Below are 17730 nucleotides of genomic sequence, written 5' to 3' on the forward strand. Positions count from 1 at the left end.
GGCCTGACGCGCGGGAAGCGGCCGCGCGGAGCAGCTGGGGCCGGGGCGCTGCAGCCACGGCCTGATGGCAGCCGCTGCGGGGCGGCACCCGGCTGAGGGCGGGGTTCCCTGCGGGGCTGGGCCGCTCCCTGCCGCAGCCCCGCCTGCCGCTCCGCGCCCTGCCGGCCCGTGCCCGACTCATTGTCCGCAGCGCCGCCGTCTTACTGCAGAGCTGCGCTGCCGAACGTGCTGCTCGCAGAACTGAGCAGAAAGCAGCGCGGCGCCCGTGCTGTGCTTCACCTTCTTGTTCAACTCCACACTTCTGACTGTTTGCTTTGAAGCTGAACGATGCTTCTGTTTGCACTGTCCCTGCCTACAGGGAGATCCAAAGGTCAAACTCGATCTACCGCTCAATAACAGCTCCGAGAAGCTGTTCGTGCTGCAAGAGATAGAGAGGAATCCACTGCCCTTAGGTGTCCAAATCAGAGGGAAGGCTGCAGTTTGCCACCTATTGGCTTTCCCTGGTATGCCTCTGCTGCGGAAAATGGCTGTAAGGAAGCGAGTCTTAACATAGAATCTTACTCACTGCATTTCAGCTTGGGGTGTGACTGCTGTGTGTGCAGCAAGCCCAGAATGTGACACTAAATGTGCTCTGCTGGGTATCGAGACTGAAACCAAGTTCCTGTTCTGTTGGTTTATGTTGCTCTATCTCGATTTATGTAATCAGTTTGGTGTTGTTGCTTTTGTTCCCAAATGGGGAACCTAAGGCTCAGGAATTGCAATAAAGTCACAGGAGGAACTATAAAGAGAGCGCTGGTCTGCATCCTGCTCTGAACATAAAATTTCACAGAAAATTGTTGTGGGAATCCACTCTGAGGAGATCTCCCCAGTGACAAACAACTGCAGAGCTTTGTTTCTGCCTGGCAGGAGGGAGGGATTTTTACATGGAACTGACTCATCAGCACCAAACACTGGAAATAAATGCTCAGGAAAAAGGTCCCTCCAGGAAAAAAACAGGGTGTAGAAAAGCAAGCTATTTTTAATACATGACATAATACCTATAGTGGAAGCTGCACAACACAACTTTCTGAAACCAAATCCAGATCAATGGTGTGCTGTGGGTAAACAGCATTGAAAAGCAAGCTGTCACATGGCAGAGAACACGGGGGCACAGAAAGTGCTAACTGCAGCAAGTAGTCCTCATTAAACAATGATCCTATACATCTGTTGTGTGTAGTGGATTTCCCAGCTTGTATGCTAGGAATTAAGGATTTCTTCCAGTACTGGCTTGAGGTATGAATCTGGATAAACCAAACTTTGTAGGGCCTTTATTTTATTTGCCTGCCAGGGGCAAATGTCAAGAGTGGGCTTGACCCCAACCCGAGGCAGGATGTGCTGAGCATGGGTTGCTGTCATCAAGGTACAGGGCAAGAGGGAACCTGCAGCCTTCCCAGTCTGCTCACAGCCCTCCAGCTGAACCTGGAAGGGTTTCAGCTGCCCACACCAGCAGAGGCTTCACAGCAGTGATTTCCTCTGGCTGAGCCACCAACAGTACAAGTAGAGAGATCCCATCCAGGGACACTTCCAGGATAGAAATTTTCCTTCATCGTGTTCCTCTCCTTGGTCGTACCAGGTTGTTGCAGACACTTTGGGAGCACGTCACGAGCGTCTTCTAAGGCAATAAGCTGATGGTGGTATCACAAGCCATAAACTTCTGCCAACGCTGTAAGACTCCATGACTTGCCTTGTGCCAAAATCAAGGTTAAAGTTAGCAAAATAGGATGATTTTCTCCCCTCATTTTCAAAGCTTTATGTACTGTATTAATTTCTGAACTGATCAGGTGATTGGTTTGTTTGCTTGTTTTACCAGTGATGCCCAATGTAGCGCAGAGTATTTGAGTATTCCTTAGAAGTACATTTCTGCATGGCGTACGTGGAAGCATGTCCTGCATTGAAGCCTGGTGGTGGGATTTGTTGGTGAGCAGAGGATTGCAGAGCAGAGACAGCTGCTTTTAGGTAGGAGTGGCCGTCAGCTTCACTTCAGGGATGAATTACACTTATTTCTTTTATGTAAAATCCCGTATAGCATTGTGGCACTCACTGTACACATCGTGCACATTCCTGCTGTGCGTATTCAGACACATGGAGGCATGTGATTTTGTGATCCAGAGTTTATTTTTTGTAACTACTCTGAATTTCAGCTGCTTTTTAAAAGTACTGAAAACCAAGCTCTCAAAGTACTGGAAAAAAATGCCAACAGTTGGCAAAAGATCTGAATTTTCCAGCTGAACTTGAACGTGTGCAATTGTTTAAGCTCTGATGTACACAGCTGCAATGTTTCTTTCCAGCCGCTTCCTGCGCCGATGTTTTGTTTTTTCCTCTCATCGCACGTAATGCCTTTAGACTTATGGTAAAGGAGAGGCTGCCGGAGTTTCAGAGCTTTGCATTCCCTGCTGAGCTGTGCCTGTGTTTGCATGCAAAGCCATCGCCAGCCCTCCAACTATTTTAATCATTTCAAAGAGGGTGGGTCATCAGGCATTTGGCAGCGGGCTCCTTTTATATAGCTGAGGTGGAGTCAGCCAATGACCTGCAAGCCTGGAAAATTTCGCAGGGCAGTTTCAGCGGACAGCTCTGCAGAGCTGTGCCATTTGAATTTCAGCACAGACATCCACGCACTGCACTCTCCATTTCTGGTGTGTCTCCCAGCGCAGAGTTTAGCTGAGGCTCGGGTTCAGCTTTCCCTGCTCTCCCTGCAGCGGCAGTTTCTCTGGGCTCTCCTAGCCAGGACTCCCCGGCCATCATGGAGGATACTACTTTGCAAATTATCGAACCACCAACTGCTTCTGAGGCCTCCGAGGAGCAAATGCCCGAAGAGCCCATCAAGTCAGACCAGATCAACGGCGTGATGGTGCTGACCCTTCTGGACAAGATCATCGGAGCAGTAGATCAGATTCAGCTGACCCAAACACAGCTGGAGGAAAGACAGCAAGAGATGGATAGTGCAGTGGTCAGCATCCAGGGAGAGTTAACCAAGCTGACCAAAGCTCACACCACCACCAGTAACACCGTGAACAAAATGCTGGAAAAAGTGCGCAAGGTGAGCGTCAACGTGAAGAGCGTCCGGCAGAACCTGGAGAAGCAGGCTGGGCAGATCAAGAAGCTGGAGGCCAACGAAGCGGAGCTCCTGAAGCGCAGGAATTTCAAAGTCATGATCTACCAGGTAAGGAGCAGAATTCCACCCTTGCTGGTGGCTGTTCTCATTCCCGCTGGCTCTGACTCGCTGCACGGTCCGTTCCTCACCCAAGCTCCCCTGCCTGGCCGGTGTTCCACGTGAACGTGGGTCTGGAGTTGCTCTCATTCATGTTTTAATGTCTCTAGTTTTTAATTACATGTTTTTTATTTTTAATTACATGTTTTAATGTGCTCTAAGGTAGAGTTGCTACTTTTTTAACAGGAGCTTTAATGAAGATAGCGCGAATGCCCCAGAGCGATTATTGTGAAGGACCGAAGTGTTACAATAACCCGATGTACTGTGAACTGAAAAAGGGGCAGGAATGCTCGGTGTTATGGGGGGGAAGGGGGGGGGTAAATCCACCTGCTGACTTCTTTTGTAGTCGGAGAGCAATAATGTTTCCTCTGTGACACGCATCTTACGGCCGGGCGCAGTGAGCATCGGGGCTGATCTCACTGGTGGGACAGACACACAGTGGGGGAAACAGCAAACAGGTCTTTGAGGTCAGAAATCCTTTGCCTTCGTGCCTGCATGTATTTCCACATTCTTTTTATGTGAGCTGCGCATCCTGAGTCTCCTAGTTGTCTGATTACAGTAACAGCTTTGGTTTGCTTGGTGTTCATAGCTTGTGTCGAGGGGTGGATTTTTCCTTTAATCTTAAGGAAGAGAAGAAAAAGGAATATATTTATCTCTCTTTTCCTGTCTGGAGTCACTCCTCTTTATCAGAGCAAACTCTTGTGCTGGGCCATGGAAAAAAAGTGAGTGAAATAGTTAATGATTCCGTTAGGAGCTTCAGGGTTGATAACACTGTCAGGGACAAATAGAGAAATGTCCACTGCTGACCACAGAGAGAAGAAAACCAGAACAAAATGGGAAACAATTCTTACTACAGTGTCTGAAGGGAGAGCTGATGATAATGAGCTCAGGAATCTGGCAAGTGCTGGGGCCTCTGCAACTCTGATTCACAGCATAAGCATCTGTACTTTTATCGTGCATGAAGGACTGAAATACGTGAGCATACTCAGACCCCACAGGCAATCTGAGCAGTTCTGTGTCTCTATTTATCGCACGCTCTTTAAGTAAGGCTTTTGGAGGACAGACCTACCTATGGAAAGGGAGAATGGAACCTGGAGGTACAGCAGAGGCAACAAACGGTGCAAAATGAGAAGAGCCAAGGAAATTGTTTTACGAAACATTCCGTGTGGGTTATGGAAATAGGTAGGAAGTTGGCAAACTGCTGAGTCCAGGGGAAGCATCCAAAATATTTGCAGCTTGTCATTTTCTGGGCTGCTCCTTTCTGTTCATTGCTGCTCATGAGTATGGAGTAAAATTTTTCTTTGAATTTAAAAAAAACAATTTTGCTTCTGAATGGCATCAGGGCAAAAGTAACAGAGACGCAATGAGGCTGGGACAACTGCACCCGAAAACAAACTCCATTATGGGTTTGTGATGTGTGAATACCAGGAAGAAATGATTGTGTTAAGGTTAATGTGGTAACAACAGCTGTCGCACTGCTGTGCTGCGTTGCTGCGCAAGGATGGATCCATGCAGTGAGGATGGTGCTGGCAAGCCTCGGAGCACAAGGAATGCGCTCAGAGCAGCAGTGTAACCAGCCCTCCCTGCATGCAATGATGGAAACAGTTTTGTTCAGCAGAAAACATTTCTAAACGTTATCAGTCTGCAGTCTGTCGGAGCTACAGGAGTTAATATTTCTCCTTTGAAAATGGGTGGTTGTTCAATGGATGCATTCATCTGTAGATTGAACTCCATGAGAAGTTCATCGTGTCATTTTAACCGTACAGAAACCTGGCAGGAGGGGTTGGTGTAAGAAAAAATCGCTGTGTCAGAATCTCCTTTTCTGGTGGAAACGTTCTCTGGAAGTCAAACATCTGGGAGGATTTGGGGAGTTCTGCTTCTGGGTTGGGAGATTTTGTTTTGCTCGTTTTTCTGAGAGGAAAAGAATCGAGGTTGCGTTTTGCTGTGATGGGAAGATGGTGCTCCTCAGAAAGTTGTCAGTCTGACTCTGGGAACTGCACAGCAGACACTGAGCATCAGGGCGCAATTTTCTGTCTCAACGAATTCACTGCTGTGTTTTATCACGGCCGGTAATAATGGGCTCATCAACGACGAGGTTTTGCTGCTAGGATTATGCAGAACAGATGATGCCAATGCACTGACATGATTTGGCTCCATACAGACAGGAGCGGTGCTCGCTGTGTGCGCTCAGCAGAGCTGTTCACCCGGTGGGGACACCGTCCTGCTGCTTTACCTCCATCAAACTCTGCTTGTTGGCTGCACCCTGCTGATTCTCCCTGCTTTTACTAATATCCTCCCGTGTCTCAGTCTTAATCATCAACGCAGTTTTGCAATATGCAGCCCATAAAGCCAAAACTCAGGGATGGCCCACACTGTGCGAGTTGACATGTGGAAATTACGCTGTTTTTCCGAGCTGTGTCTTACTGTAGAAACAAACAGCTGCATTACAAAGCAACTCCCATCTAATTTGGTGTTTCGGTTCTTCAGGCCCAGCACCCATCAGGGTCTAAGCGAGGTTCTCTCATAATTAATATCTTAATTACTTCTCTCACGGTGGGTGAGATTATGACTGCTCAGGGAAAGCTGCCTTTGGAAAGCTGTGATTAACTTTCCTGCACAACTGCATTTCCAGTTGTGGATAGAAAGGCAAAGATTTACCAGTGTTTTCTTTTGGGTAACGAGAGAGAAACTCGTCTTAAGCGACACAGAATGTTACATGAAACAGCAATGGCTGTTTTTAAGCAAGATGGCTGAACAGAAGACCGTTTTGCACAGATTTAATTTTGCACGATTCGGCGTTATGAGAGTTAAAAGATGTTGAGGACAAATCAGCATTTACAGATTGCAGATCCTGTTATTCTCTCAGCAATCAATGCTGCGTCTCCGGCAGTTGTTTCAGGAGTGCAAATGGGCACCTTGAGAGAAGAGAACTGCACACGAGTGTTACACTGTGCTAGAGGAGAGGTTAGGAGGAAGAGAAAATGAAATGCTATTCGGCTTGAGCTGCTGGATGAGCCTGAAGCACTTCTGTCTGCTTGCTTTCAGAGTGAGTGGGGACGGCAGTCAGACGTTCTTTTGAACTCAGTGTTGTTGTAAACAGGACTTTCCTTCCTGAAAGGCTGGATGTCAGATGGCTGCGTGTGCCCACAGGGAGCGCATACAGAGCTGCCAGTGCTGCCTCTCTGCCTTCTGCCCTGGGCTCCCGCCTTGCTGAGAAATCAGCACAGCACATCAAACTGAGTTGGAGTGGCTGCTAATACAGCAAAATGGGGTGATTCATCCCAGAGCTCCTGTTTGCAGATAGAAATGGGGTGGTTACTGCAGTTCCCGTTAGGTAACAGCAGCTCTCGAGGCACACCCTGCGCCCCGTTCATCTGACGAGCAGCACGTGTCAGCGTTACGTAAGCATGCGATATTTCCTCCAAACTCTTTTTTGACAACTAAATGTGTTCCTTCAAATGCCAATGGCCTGTTTTTGCTACAGCCAGATGCCGCAAGGCTCGCAGCGCTCAGCAGACATATCGAGTGTTTCTAAAACGTGCTGGTCCCTTACTTGGAGACTTACGTGAGAGCCAAACTTCAGAGGCAGTCTGCCTCCTGATGGGCAGCTTCATCATCAGAGAAGGATGTTTGTGATGGTTTGTGGGGCCCAGAAGCTCCTGCAGGGCTTCGCTGCGCTCTGGTGAACTCCGCAGCTGCCCAGAGCCCCTCATGAAATGGAGCTGCTCTGGGGAAGGGCCGGGCAGAAAATGCACACAGTCTGTACAATGGCAGGCTGCTAGCAGCGGTATAAATAGCACCGTTTGGCTTTTGTGCCTCCAGTAGGCCTTATACGGATGGGAGCAGCAAGATCCTGGGAGGAGGGACGCATTGCAAACCCACGCACTGCGGTGGCGGAGTCGGAAGCCAGAATGAAAGGCTCTGAGCATCCCTGTGCCCTCCGGCAGCTCCTTGTGGACAGTGCTGCAGGTGGAGAGAAAAAGCACTGTGGCATCTTCGCTTCTGTTCTGCTGCTCGTGGAGCGGTGGGAAAATGCCATCCTATGGGAAGGAGGGAAACATGGTTTGAGTCGTTTCTTTGGGCTGCAGCCCTGAGTTCAGACCGCCATCTCCCTCCACTGTGAGGGGCACCGTACTGACATCTCGACGTGCAAAGGTTCCTTTCTATTTCCTGCGTATCGCTGAATTATATGAATCTCAAAATCATGATTCGTGGGAGGCTGTGCCTCCACTGTGCATCTAAAGAGTTCCTGAATGTTAACAGCTCATTTCCAGGATTTTGCTTAGTGCAGATTATGACTCTTTCTACCAAAAGGCAGTTCTGGAGCATGGCTTTCTCTGTTGCAGCTCAGAATCAACTGCTTTAATATTTCATTGCTCAGATATTATTTATAAGCAGCCAATGTCTGCTGAAATCCTCTCTGTGCTGCAGTTCCGTACTGAGCTGTGCAGCAATAAATTCTCTTAGAGCAAAGGGCCAATTTCCACTCCACTGCACTGGGCTGTGCCTGTGCCCAACGTAAAGCACAGTGCTGATAGGCAGCAGGCTTCACCCTCGTTGGCCCTGTTTGGGAAAGTGTGGCTCTGCAAAATCTTATCCAGCGCTGTCCAGGTGCAGGATAAGACAGGGACCAGAGACAGAGATGCTGAGTGTCAGTGAGGGAAAATGAAATATTTAGAATAAAAAGTCGCAGGATGTTTAGTCAGTGCCTTCTACTCGAGGATGCAAATGTCAGTATCAGCACTGATGTGTCTGCATGTCAAACTCCACCTCTATTGGTTTGCCTTCAGAAACAGCTGCGGAGTTGTTCATCAGCTGGGCCAGGTTTATCCAGGAGGAGCACCTGTGCAAACAGGCTGACAGCGGCATCAAACCCCTTTCCTTCTGTCAGCGGAAAAAAAAAGAAAGAAAAAAAGACTTCTATTTCTTTGGCTGTCTCCTGCAGCCCTGCCCTTCGTCTGACTCACTGTTAGGCAAAAGCATTTTTCCAAACAGCCTCCTTCTCAGCTAGGACGTCCTGCACCGTTCTTCCCTGTCTCTGCACCGCCAGGTTTGAGGTAACTCCAGTGCCTGCACCGAGCTGCTCGTTCTCAGCGGCTAATGGAGAATATTTGGCCTTCTAAGAGAGTTTCCAGGAGATAACGTAACTGGAGTGCTTGTAGAAAATGATGCCAAAAAGATTGTACAGGACACAGGATTTCAGAGGATAAAATGACTCCTGCTAGTCAGGGAGGTACTGCTTGAGGATGAGCCAGTTCATCCCTTCAGCACTTGGCTTTTTCCCTTCATATTTTAGACCTTTTCCTTTGTTTCTGCAGCAGCTTTCTGGTGACTTCTGACTGTGCAAAGGAGTCAAAGCTTCTCTTTCTGCACCTTTCCTGACCCTGCTGGAAAAAAGATCTGTCCAACCTTTAGAAAAGGAGAGTCAAACCCAAGGCTGTGAATGAGAAAGGGTAAATTCTGTGTGCCAGCTGCTCCTGGGGCTTCCCAGTAACCACCCAGTGTCCTGGGGATACGTTTAGCAAAAGAAAGAAGCTTTGATGTTGGGGTGAGGTATTTGCTAGGGTGCTGCTGTGGGTGTCTGAGCTGCTGGTGTTGTAGGGGTGGTTCAGGGTGTTGTTGGTGCTTTGACAGAGCCGAATGGATGCAGGTCTGGAACCATACCCAGCTTTTGCCATCTTTCCAGCTCGTGTTAGCGAACATACACTTAGAATCTTTCTCTTTTCATGCTATTACACATAGAAGAAAATTCTGCTTTCATCTTTGTGAGAATAAAACAGAGATCCATCATAACTGATGTCAAATCACTCTGTGAACTGCGGTGTGCAGAGTCTGCAGCATTCAGCAGGAGTGTGTCTGAAATCAAAGCAGGGGTTGTGCACCTCCCAGGGTGTGCAGCGAATAGGAAGATACTCTTCCTTCCAAAAATCTTTGCAGATTGCCTTTGCTGTCACAATTTGCTACCTAGCTTCTCCCTTTACTAAATCACACCACCGTGCCTCTTCTTTCTGCTTGTTCTTCTACTAATCTGGATGATGTTTGTCGTCATTCCTGATCAGATTGGCCAGTGGGGAATAGGTAAGCTTTGTCATGACGCCTCATTCTGCCGGCCATTGAAATGCCATTTTCCTCACCTTAGCCTGAGAAGAAGCAGAGAATGCCCTTTGAGTCCTCGGCAGAGCTCTGAGCCGTCGCCAGCAGCAGTTCCCAGCGCTGCCCAAAGTGCCGTGGCCCAAATCAGCAGAAGACATGAGAGGAGGCAGCAGCCGTAGGGCCCCAGGAGGGGCATCCCTGAAGACTTTTTGAACCTCTTCCGAAGCTCTGAGAGCCGCTGATTGTTGTGCCTTTGTGTTCTCGCCTGTTTGCGGCTGCTATGAGCATTTAGCCCCGCGGGGCTGATGCTTCCAGCTGGCAGAAATGCCTCTGCTTGTTGACTAACTGCTTGCTGCTTGCTGCCAGGGTTGTAATGGATGGTGAGGAGCTGTAATTCTCTTGCAGGCGTTGCAGGACTTGTCTTATGCTGCCTCTGTGAGCAGGGAGGGAGGCGCTGCCCTTCGCTTTGCACGAAGGGCTGCAAGCAGTGCGGGTGGCTCAGCGAGAGTCACACTGTGACTGGGCAAGCCCTGCAGTATTCTGAGCCTCAGTTTCTCCCTCTGAAACACAGACCTTATAGCACCTACCTCCTCAGACTTGCTGTAAAGTTGAGTTTATAGGCGTATGTGAAATGATTTGGAGTTACTGTTTTAAATAGCACAAGCTGCATGATACGAAACTAAACCTGCCTCGTGAGGACATAGCAGCACCTGTCTGTTCAGTGCTGGGCTCTGCTCTCTGGGAGCTGTGCTTCTGCTGCAGACTTCAGACAGCAGTGACTTTCCTGGCTTTGTCTGCCCCTTTCCTCAAGCCATAAAGGCTGTGGGTCACAGCGCAGCGCTGTGCCGTGGGGCTGCAGGAGATGTCTGAGGCTCCAGGTGCCCACAGATGGACTCGCACTGTGTGTGCAGAGCTGCTCTGTTGGAAACCCTGTGCTTCATGGCTTTTTTTTTCCAGTGGAAGGGTCCAGGAGCCAGGCAAAGGTGAACTCAGCCTGGGAATGTGGGGATCAGGGGAAGCTGACAGTGAAAAATTTTCATTTTCAAGGACAGTGAAAAGATATAAATTTTTTTAAGCAATTACCATTTGTTGTACAGCCATACAGGAATTTAATCTCCAAAGGCAAAGGTGCTGAAACACAAAGCACAGCTTTTCTCTTTGGAGGCATCCGAACCTCCCTGGACTCTCTCGGGCTGCGGGTGCTTATCAGGAGTGTTGCAGCTGCACAGGAATGGCTGAATCGTCCTTCCGAGGACACGGACTCAGGGTCAGCACCGCACAGCATCCCTGAAGACCAGCAGCCGAGATGCTGCCGTGGCTGCGGGAGCACAGAACTGCTCTGCTCCAGGGCTTTGCTCTGCCCTGGCAAGCTGCCTGCTGCCAGGGTGCTCGGCATTCCTGCCCCAATTCCTCGGCTGTAGAGAGCCCTGGGCAGGCAGAGGGGGTGGCAGGGCAGACACACACTGGGCTTGGGCCTGGCCAGCATCGGCCCTTTGTGGTCAGAGGAGAAGCTGTGGATGTGAGCGCTCGTGTTGTGCATGGTATGGCTGCATGTCAACGGAACTCAACTGTTTGTGCTGTTACAATTGTGTAAAAATAACAGAACAGAATGAATTGAAGGTGTGAGTTGCATGCACGTGTGAAAAAAGCTCCATTAAACCTTCAAAATGGAGATCAGAGTCATGAGAGTCCCGGGACTCGTTTTATGTCCCGATAATGAGATCCTCTGTTCAACAGCAGCCTAGGAGCCCCTCTCCAGTTTTGGGAGTGTTCCTCTTATCTGTTGGTGATTCTGCAATCCCTGCAGAGCTGTGCTGGGCTGGGAACGCAGCTTGGCTCCGTGCCTCATTGGCCCTGTCCGTGACAAGGGAAGTATTTACTCGTGTTGTAGCAACGGGCAATGCGTGTATGGCCAGAAAGGGGCTGACGGGGTGACTCACTGCAAGGGAACTCAGCTTGGAAACACAGATAAAAGCCCCCTTAGTGCAGCAAAGCAGGCACTGCTCTGCCCACATGGAGCAGCTTGGTGTTGCTGCAGCAGGAGCATAGGGCAGTTCAGCCCCTGGGCACCTCTGCGGGCTCCTGTCAGCTCTGAGCAGGGAATGTCCCCAAGCGCTGCTCCCCAGCCCCACACAGCTGACACCGTGCCACAGAGACAGCACAGCTCCTCTTGAGGCCGGGGGGTGGGAGGGGGTGGCACAATGTGTGGGGCGAGAGAAGCACAGGACCAGCAGGGGCTGGAGCTGAACCTTTCTGTGCTTGGAAGAGGCTGATGGCCTGGCTCAGCACACGGCCACCACTTGCCCCACACTGAGCACAAAGCAAGGAGGATTTTTCTTCTGCTGGGATAAAAATCTGAGAAATCTTGTCTTTGTGCCAGCTGGATTCAGGCACAGGGAACAGAGCTGGTTTGCATCTGCTGATGGGAGGGAGTGTTTGAACGCCCCAATGTGGGGGATGCCAAGAGCGTGGATTTCGGACTCTCCCACTCTAAGGGTCAGTGTTTTCCCAGTAAAAATAGCATGTTTAGAATGCCTGCTGTTAAAAATGTGCCTCATCTGGGTGAGCCACGAGTGGAGCAAAGTGTACGCAGCACAGAGCTGTGCCCTCAGCAGGGATTGGCACAGCAGCCGCCTGCAAAGCCGGGGCAGTTCGGGATCGTTCTGGTGGGGCCCCTCTGTCCTTGTCTGCAGCAGGCGTGCAGGGAGAGCTGATTGCTGGAGACCTGCGCCGCTCTGCCTGCGTGTGCTGTCGCAGCCCCTGGGCAGTGCTTGGGATGCTCAGAGTCCTTTGCTCATCTCAGGGCTGTCGTGCACTCAGCTGGAGCCCGCTGTGTCAGCAGGAGTCCTGACTGGTGCAGATGGGCCTTAAGTCAGGAAAGTGACCCAAATCAAACACTGCTGTTCTCCAGATGGTTATCTGCAGATCTACAGATGGAGGAAGAGTCAGGGCTGGGGGTGAGGGCTGGCAGCCTGAGAACAAGGGTGGTTTGGGGGAATTTGGGTGCAACAGCAAGGCAAGTGCTGCTCCCGGGCCCTGGTGGGATGGATGCAGTGAGGGCATTACAGATGGTGACACAGGGGAGTGCTGCTGGTGCAGCCCAGCCCGCTGTGTTGGAAAGCGCAGTTATAACAAGAGGGAAGGCAGTTACCTCTGGGCAGATAGGGAGTTTTTGTGCTGGCTTTTCTTTCTGTGCACATACGCCTGGGAGTTCACCAGGATTAGGATCTGGGTTTGCAGGATGTGGTCATTTCCAGCACTGGTGCCAGGGGAGCGGGGATGCCTTTGTTCTGTCTCATTGTGTTGAGGTGGGGGAAGGAAGTGCTGCAGTTCCCGATGTTCTTGGCAGGGCAGGTCTCCATGGGTCTGGGGGATTACTCCTGCAGGTGTTGTGCAGAATGTGGTCCTGCTGTCCTCATGGGGAACATTGGCTCTGGGCTTTCCCAGCCCCCCTGAGAGCTGAACATTGTTCCCTCCTGAAGGGGATATCGAATGGAGGAAACATGCGTGGGCTGCCTCACCTTCCAGAATTTATCCTGAGTGGCGATTTGGAGGAGGCAGAGCCTTGGCCCTTGCAGCTTTGACAAAACCCAGGACTGGGACCCTTGGTGATTTTCCACTGTTTACACCATTTTCTTCAAATTCCCTCTCAGTTCCGGAAATTCTGCTTGTTCAAGGAGCAGTGCTGTCCTGTGCTCGGGGGGGAATGAGAAAACCACCAAAGCTATGTCACATCGTGTCACAGCAGCAGTGGTGCACAGGTGGGCAAACATGCACTCCTTCCCTGCATCACAGGAGACACCAGAAGGTCCCCAGCCTCCCAAGAAAACTTGCACAGAAACATACATGGGGCCAGCGTGCCTCTTCAGGCCCTGTCCCCAGCAGCTGTGCGACACTGGGATGTCCTGGCTCTTGACATCTGTGCTGCTCATTAGCCAGCAGGCAGTTTGATGCAGCAGCTACAGCCAGCGTTGTATTTGGACCCCAGCCCTTTTCTTCTGAAGCTGCTGCCCCCAGGGCTGGCCGTAGCACCTGCGGGTCCTTCTTTCCCATGGCCTTCTCCAAGCCCCGGCCCAGTGCACTGTGCTGTGTGTGTTCCCAGTGCAGGGCTGTGCCTTGCTCCTGCTAGTTCTCTGGCTGTGCTCACTGCAGCACTCCCTGCCTCTCCCTCCTAGCTCCTTTGGTTAAAACGACTTGGGCATAAATTTCGGGGCTGTGTGCTGCAGCTTTGTACAGCGGTGGGCTATTTCCAGCCCGTCCTGGGAACGCGGTGGTGATTCATTGCAGCAGGGACGCACACTATGTGCTGCTCAGATGAAAACCAATCCCACCCCGGACCTGTGCCCCTCTCTTGGCTCCAGTGGCCCTCCTGTGCACATGCCTGTCCTCTGCCACAGAGATCACAGATTTGGCTGACCCAGGGCAGTGGAGAAGCTGAATGAATTTGCCTTTAGTCCTGAGGAAAGGCAGTATAGCTGCACTGTGTGCATCAGGATCTGTCTCAGCCTCCTTCAGATACAGTCTCAGAAAAGCATGGCGGTGAAATGGCAAAACCGCCCACATGCTGCGCCCCAGGAGGCGTCCCAGCCCCACATCATCTCCTTGCAGGACCTGGGAAAGCCTGGTCCTCAGCCAGGCTGCCACTTGCAGCCCAGTGCTGGGTGGGCATTGGGAGGCGGGAGGGAGGTGGGGGGAAACTCCTGAGGAAGTCAGGGAGGGCTCTAAGCAAGGCACAGAGGGACAAGGAGCCTGGCACCGGGGAGCAAACCACTGCTGCCTGGCAGGGAGCTCCAGCAGCGAGCAGGATCGGATGCACAGCGCCTGCTGAGGCAGCCGAGGCAGCAGCAGGTCAGTTCACAGCTCGCAGCTCGCAGCCGGGCCCAGCTGAGCGCCTGCACAGTGCCATGAAAACACTCGGGAAACTGAGTGCTGCTGGTGCAGCTGTCAGCACTGGGTGCCCACAGCAGACACAGCTCCCATCCTCTCCCAGCTGCTCCACAGGGTCCCAGCCGTGCAACCAGGGCTCTGCAACAGGCATAAGTACACGAACGAGTTGCGTGGCAGGAGCCCAAAGTTTGGGTTCCTGCAGCACGACCGCAGCCTCCTCCAGCTGACACAAGCAGCCGTGAAGCACCAGAGCCATAGCTGTAGGTGTGTAGCTGTGGCATCGCCTCCAGTCCATGCTGTGTCCCATAGCGTGGGATGTGGGCCGAGCACCTCACATGGAGGGGAGTCTCCACTGCAGGCCCCAGGAAAGTTGAGGACAGAACTGGGGGGGATGGGGCTGTGAGAGGGCCAGGAGATGAAGGGAAAAGTCTCTGGGACCAGCCCAGAGAGTGCAGAGCTCATAAATGTGAGCTGAAATACAGCAGATCCATGAGATCCAGTGGGAGAGAGCAGTGTAATTTATTAGCAGCTCTGACTGGGAGGACAAACCTAGGCCTGAGGCTGCCAGGTTTGTGTCACCGTGAGTCATCGCTGTGCTTCTGCTCAGTGCTGAGCAGGGCTGCTGAGGTGGGTGCTGTGTCTCACTGGCTCCGCTCTGTGTCTTGCAGGATGAAGTGAAGCTCCCATCCAAACTGAGCATCAGCAAGTCTCTGAAGGAGGGCGAAAAGCAGGAGAAGGAAGGTGAAGGCGAGGAGGTGCCCGCAGGTGAGGACCATGCAGAGGAGGATCACATCCAGCTCTCCTCTGATGAAGAGGTGGAGATTGAAGAGATTATTGAGGAGTCACGGGCAGAGCGCATCAAAAGGAGCGGCATGAAGAGAGTGGATGACTTTAAGAAGGCATTCTCGAAGGAAAAAATGGAGAAGACAAAGCTGAAGACCAAGGAAAACCTGGAGAAGACCCGCCACAACCTGGAGAAGACCCGCCACAACCTGGAGAAGAGGATGAACAAGCTGGGCACCAAGATTGTGACTAATGAAAGGAGAGAGAAGATGAAGACTTCTCGAGACAAGCTGAGGAAGTCTTTCACGCCTGACCATACCATCTATGCCAGGTCCAAGACAGCCGTCTACAAAGTGCCACCCTTCACTTTCCATGTCAAGAAAATCAGAGAGGGAGAGGTGGAAGTAAAAGCCACAGAGCTGGTGGAGGTGGGTGGAGAGGAGGGAGAAAACTCGGATCTGATGCGCGGGGAGAGCCCTGAGATGCACACACTGCTGGAGATCACAGAGGAGTCTGACGCGGTACTGGTGGACAAGAGCGACAGTGAGTAGGGCAGGCAGCAGCACGGAAGGGTTGCGGATGGAGGCCGAACACGTAATCATTCACATGTTGAGATCTCTCTTTGCCCCGGTGCCCGGGGGGAAGCGTACACAGCATCTTTACTACCCTGCAGAGCCAATGCCAATCCCCTGCCTGCTAGGACAAGGTGTATTTTATATTTTAGTTTTAGCACACATAAATGTTAGGAACACAGGACTGTTTTTCTTACACTGTCAAAACACCCTTGGAGACCATTCCTGCCGCAGCTGTGCGAGAGCCTTCCAGAACCCAGACCTGGAGAAGGGCTCCGAGCAATGGGGACCCAACCCAGCTGGAGAGTGCTAAAACCAAGATGACAGCCGTACACCTGAAATGCTCAAGCGTCCTCTGTGAGCACAGACCTGGTGTCAAGAATGCCCGCCCAGCCCGCAAGGCCCCAATTCCCTGTGCCAGGCTGAGTGGCTGTCCCCGCAGACAGCAGATGCATGGGATCCAAGCTGCCACCCGAGGAGCAGAGGGTCTGCAATGCACCCAGCGTGCGGGAGGGAAGAATGGAGCAATCCTGTCAATGGGCAGAATAATGGTGAAGCTGAGCAGCCCGGCGGCACGCAGGCGGTCTGCTCCATCCTTTCCTCCCAAGGACCAGATCACTGTGGCGGAGCCAGGACAGCTTTGCCATAAAACCAACCTGCTGCTGGGACTGCAGAGCCCTCACAGCCTGCGCCTGCTGCCTCACCCCAGCACTGCCATCGCCGGAACAGTGTGGGCGCACGCTCCCCAGCTCGAGTTAAATCCCAGCAGCCTGAATTCTGGCTGGGCAGGGAATGCAAAGAGCTGGACGCTGCTCCCCACCTTCGGTGCGTGCCACCATCGATGGGCAGTGAGTACAACCCAGCCAGGCAGAGGGTGGCTGTGGGTGTTTGTGCCAGAGGAGCCCACACCAGCTGTGTTGCGTTGCCAGAGGAAATTGGGATGCACTGATGCTGTGGGAGGCACCCGGCCGTCAGCGAGCAGCCTTGACACCGGTCCAGCACCACATCTTGAGCATTTCTGAGCATCTCCTTCTTCAGGGGTTCTGGCACGGCTCAGGCTCGTGCCCACGTCCTGCACTTCCCTCCCCATTTCCCACTTTCCGCGGCTTTGCTCTGTCCCTATAGGATCACACGCAGCCCTGCGGCACTGCCCGGCTCAGCCCGCACAGCTCTCACGCGCAGCCACCTCACGGCAGCAGAGCAGGAGCAGGCGGGAGGCTGCGGCCCCACAGCTTCTCCTGGGAGCCGTGGGTGCCCCGGGGCGGGTGGACGTGGGGGGTGGGATGCGCCCATCCCTCCTGCTCAGCACCGTCCTACGTGCCGCTTTCCTTCTGGCCCTGCTCCTCCCCGCGCAGCCGGGACCGCTGCTGACATAACCACGTATATAAATTTGCTTTTCCTCTCAGATCGTTCTCCCTCTCGTTGTCTAACGCACCCTGCCCTCCCCACCCCGCGGCCCTGCCCTGTGCCCGTGGCTGCGCTGTGCTGCGTGCCCCGGCCCCGCGGGCTCCTCGCGGCGCTGCAGCCTCGCACAGCGCAGCAGAGCCGCCGGGCATCGGTCCCACCGCGGTGCCCACCGCGGGCGCGTTGGACAAAGCTCTGATTGTTTTCTATGACTGCATCCTGGTGAGCAGCACAACTAATAAAGGCTCTTTTGTAAAGGAGCAGCATGACGCCTGCTGAGCGCCGGGCCGGGGGTGGCAGGGTGGGGAAATGGCCTTAAACCAACACGGGGTGCGTTTGGGTCAGATGTACGGAAGGAAACCTCCGCTCGGAGTGCGGCCGTGCCCACACACAGGGCAGCTGCGGGCGCCCGCCCCTGGGGGCGCTAAGGGCCGAGCTGGGCGGGGTCCCGGGCAGCGGATCTACGGAAGCTGTCCCTACGCCACGGGCCGGGTGGGGGCCGGGCGCCCATCCGCGCCGATCCCCGCCGCTCCGTGCGGTGTCGCTGCTGCGCTCCGACAGCAACGGGCGGGGGTACGGCCCCTTTAAGAGGCGGCGGCGGTGGTCTGACGTCACAGCTGACGTCACAGCGCTGCCCGGAACTCAGCGGGTTTCCCGCACGGCCGTTCCCGGCAGTCGCCGCCTCCCCCCGCACCGCCCCCTGCCCAGCGCCGCCCTGCGGCGGGGAGGCGGCGCCATCCGGGA

At 52.9% G+C, this 17730-nt stretch overlaps 1 protein-coding gene across 1 annotated transcript; it reads left to right on the forward strand.

Annotated features, from left to right (window-relative positions):
• The first annotated feature begins 2551 nt into the window (after positions 1-2551).
• Positions 2552-17068, forward strand: CAVIN1 (caveolae associated protein 1). Its single transcript, XM_042836650.1, has 2 exons — positions 2552-3199; positions 14896-17068. The coding sequence occupies exons 1-2, from the start codon at positions 2780-2782 to the stop codon at positions 15559-15561; spliced, it is 1086 nt and encodes a 361-aa protein (XP_042692584.1). The 5' UTR covers positions 2552-2779; the 3' UTR covers positions 15562-17068.
• The last annotated feature ends 662 nt before the right edge of the window (positions 17069-17730 follow it).

Source organism: Centrocercus urophasianus, unplaced genomic scaffold, assembly GCF_019232065.1.
Source record: "Centrocercus urophasianus isolate 14NV4802_14NV808 unplaced genomic scaffold, USGS_Curo_1.0 seq_62, whole genome shotgun sequence".
Classification (NCBI taxonomy): Eukaryota; Metazoa; Chordata; class Aves; order Galliformes; family Phasianidae; genus Centrocercus; species Centrocercus urophasianus.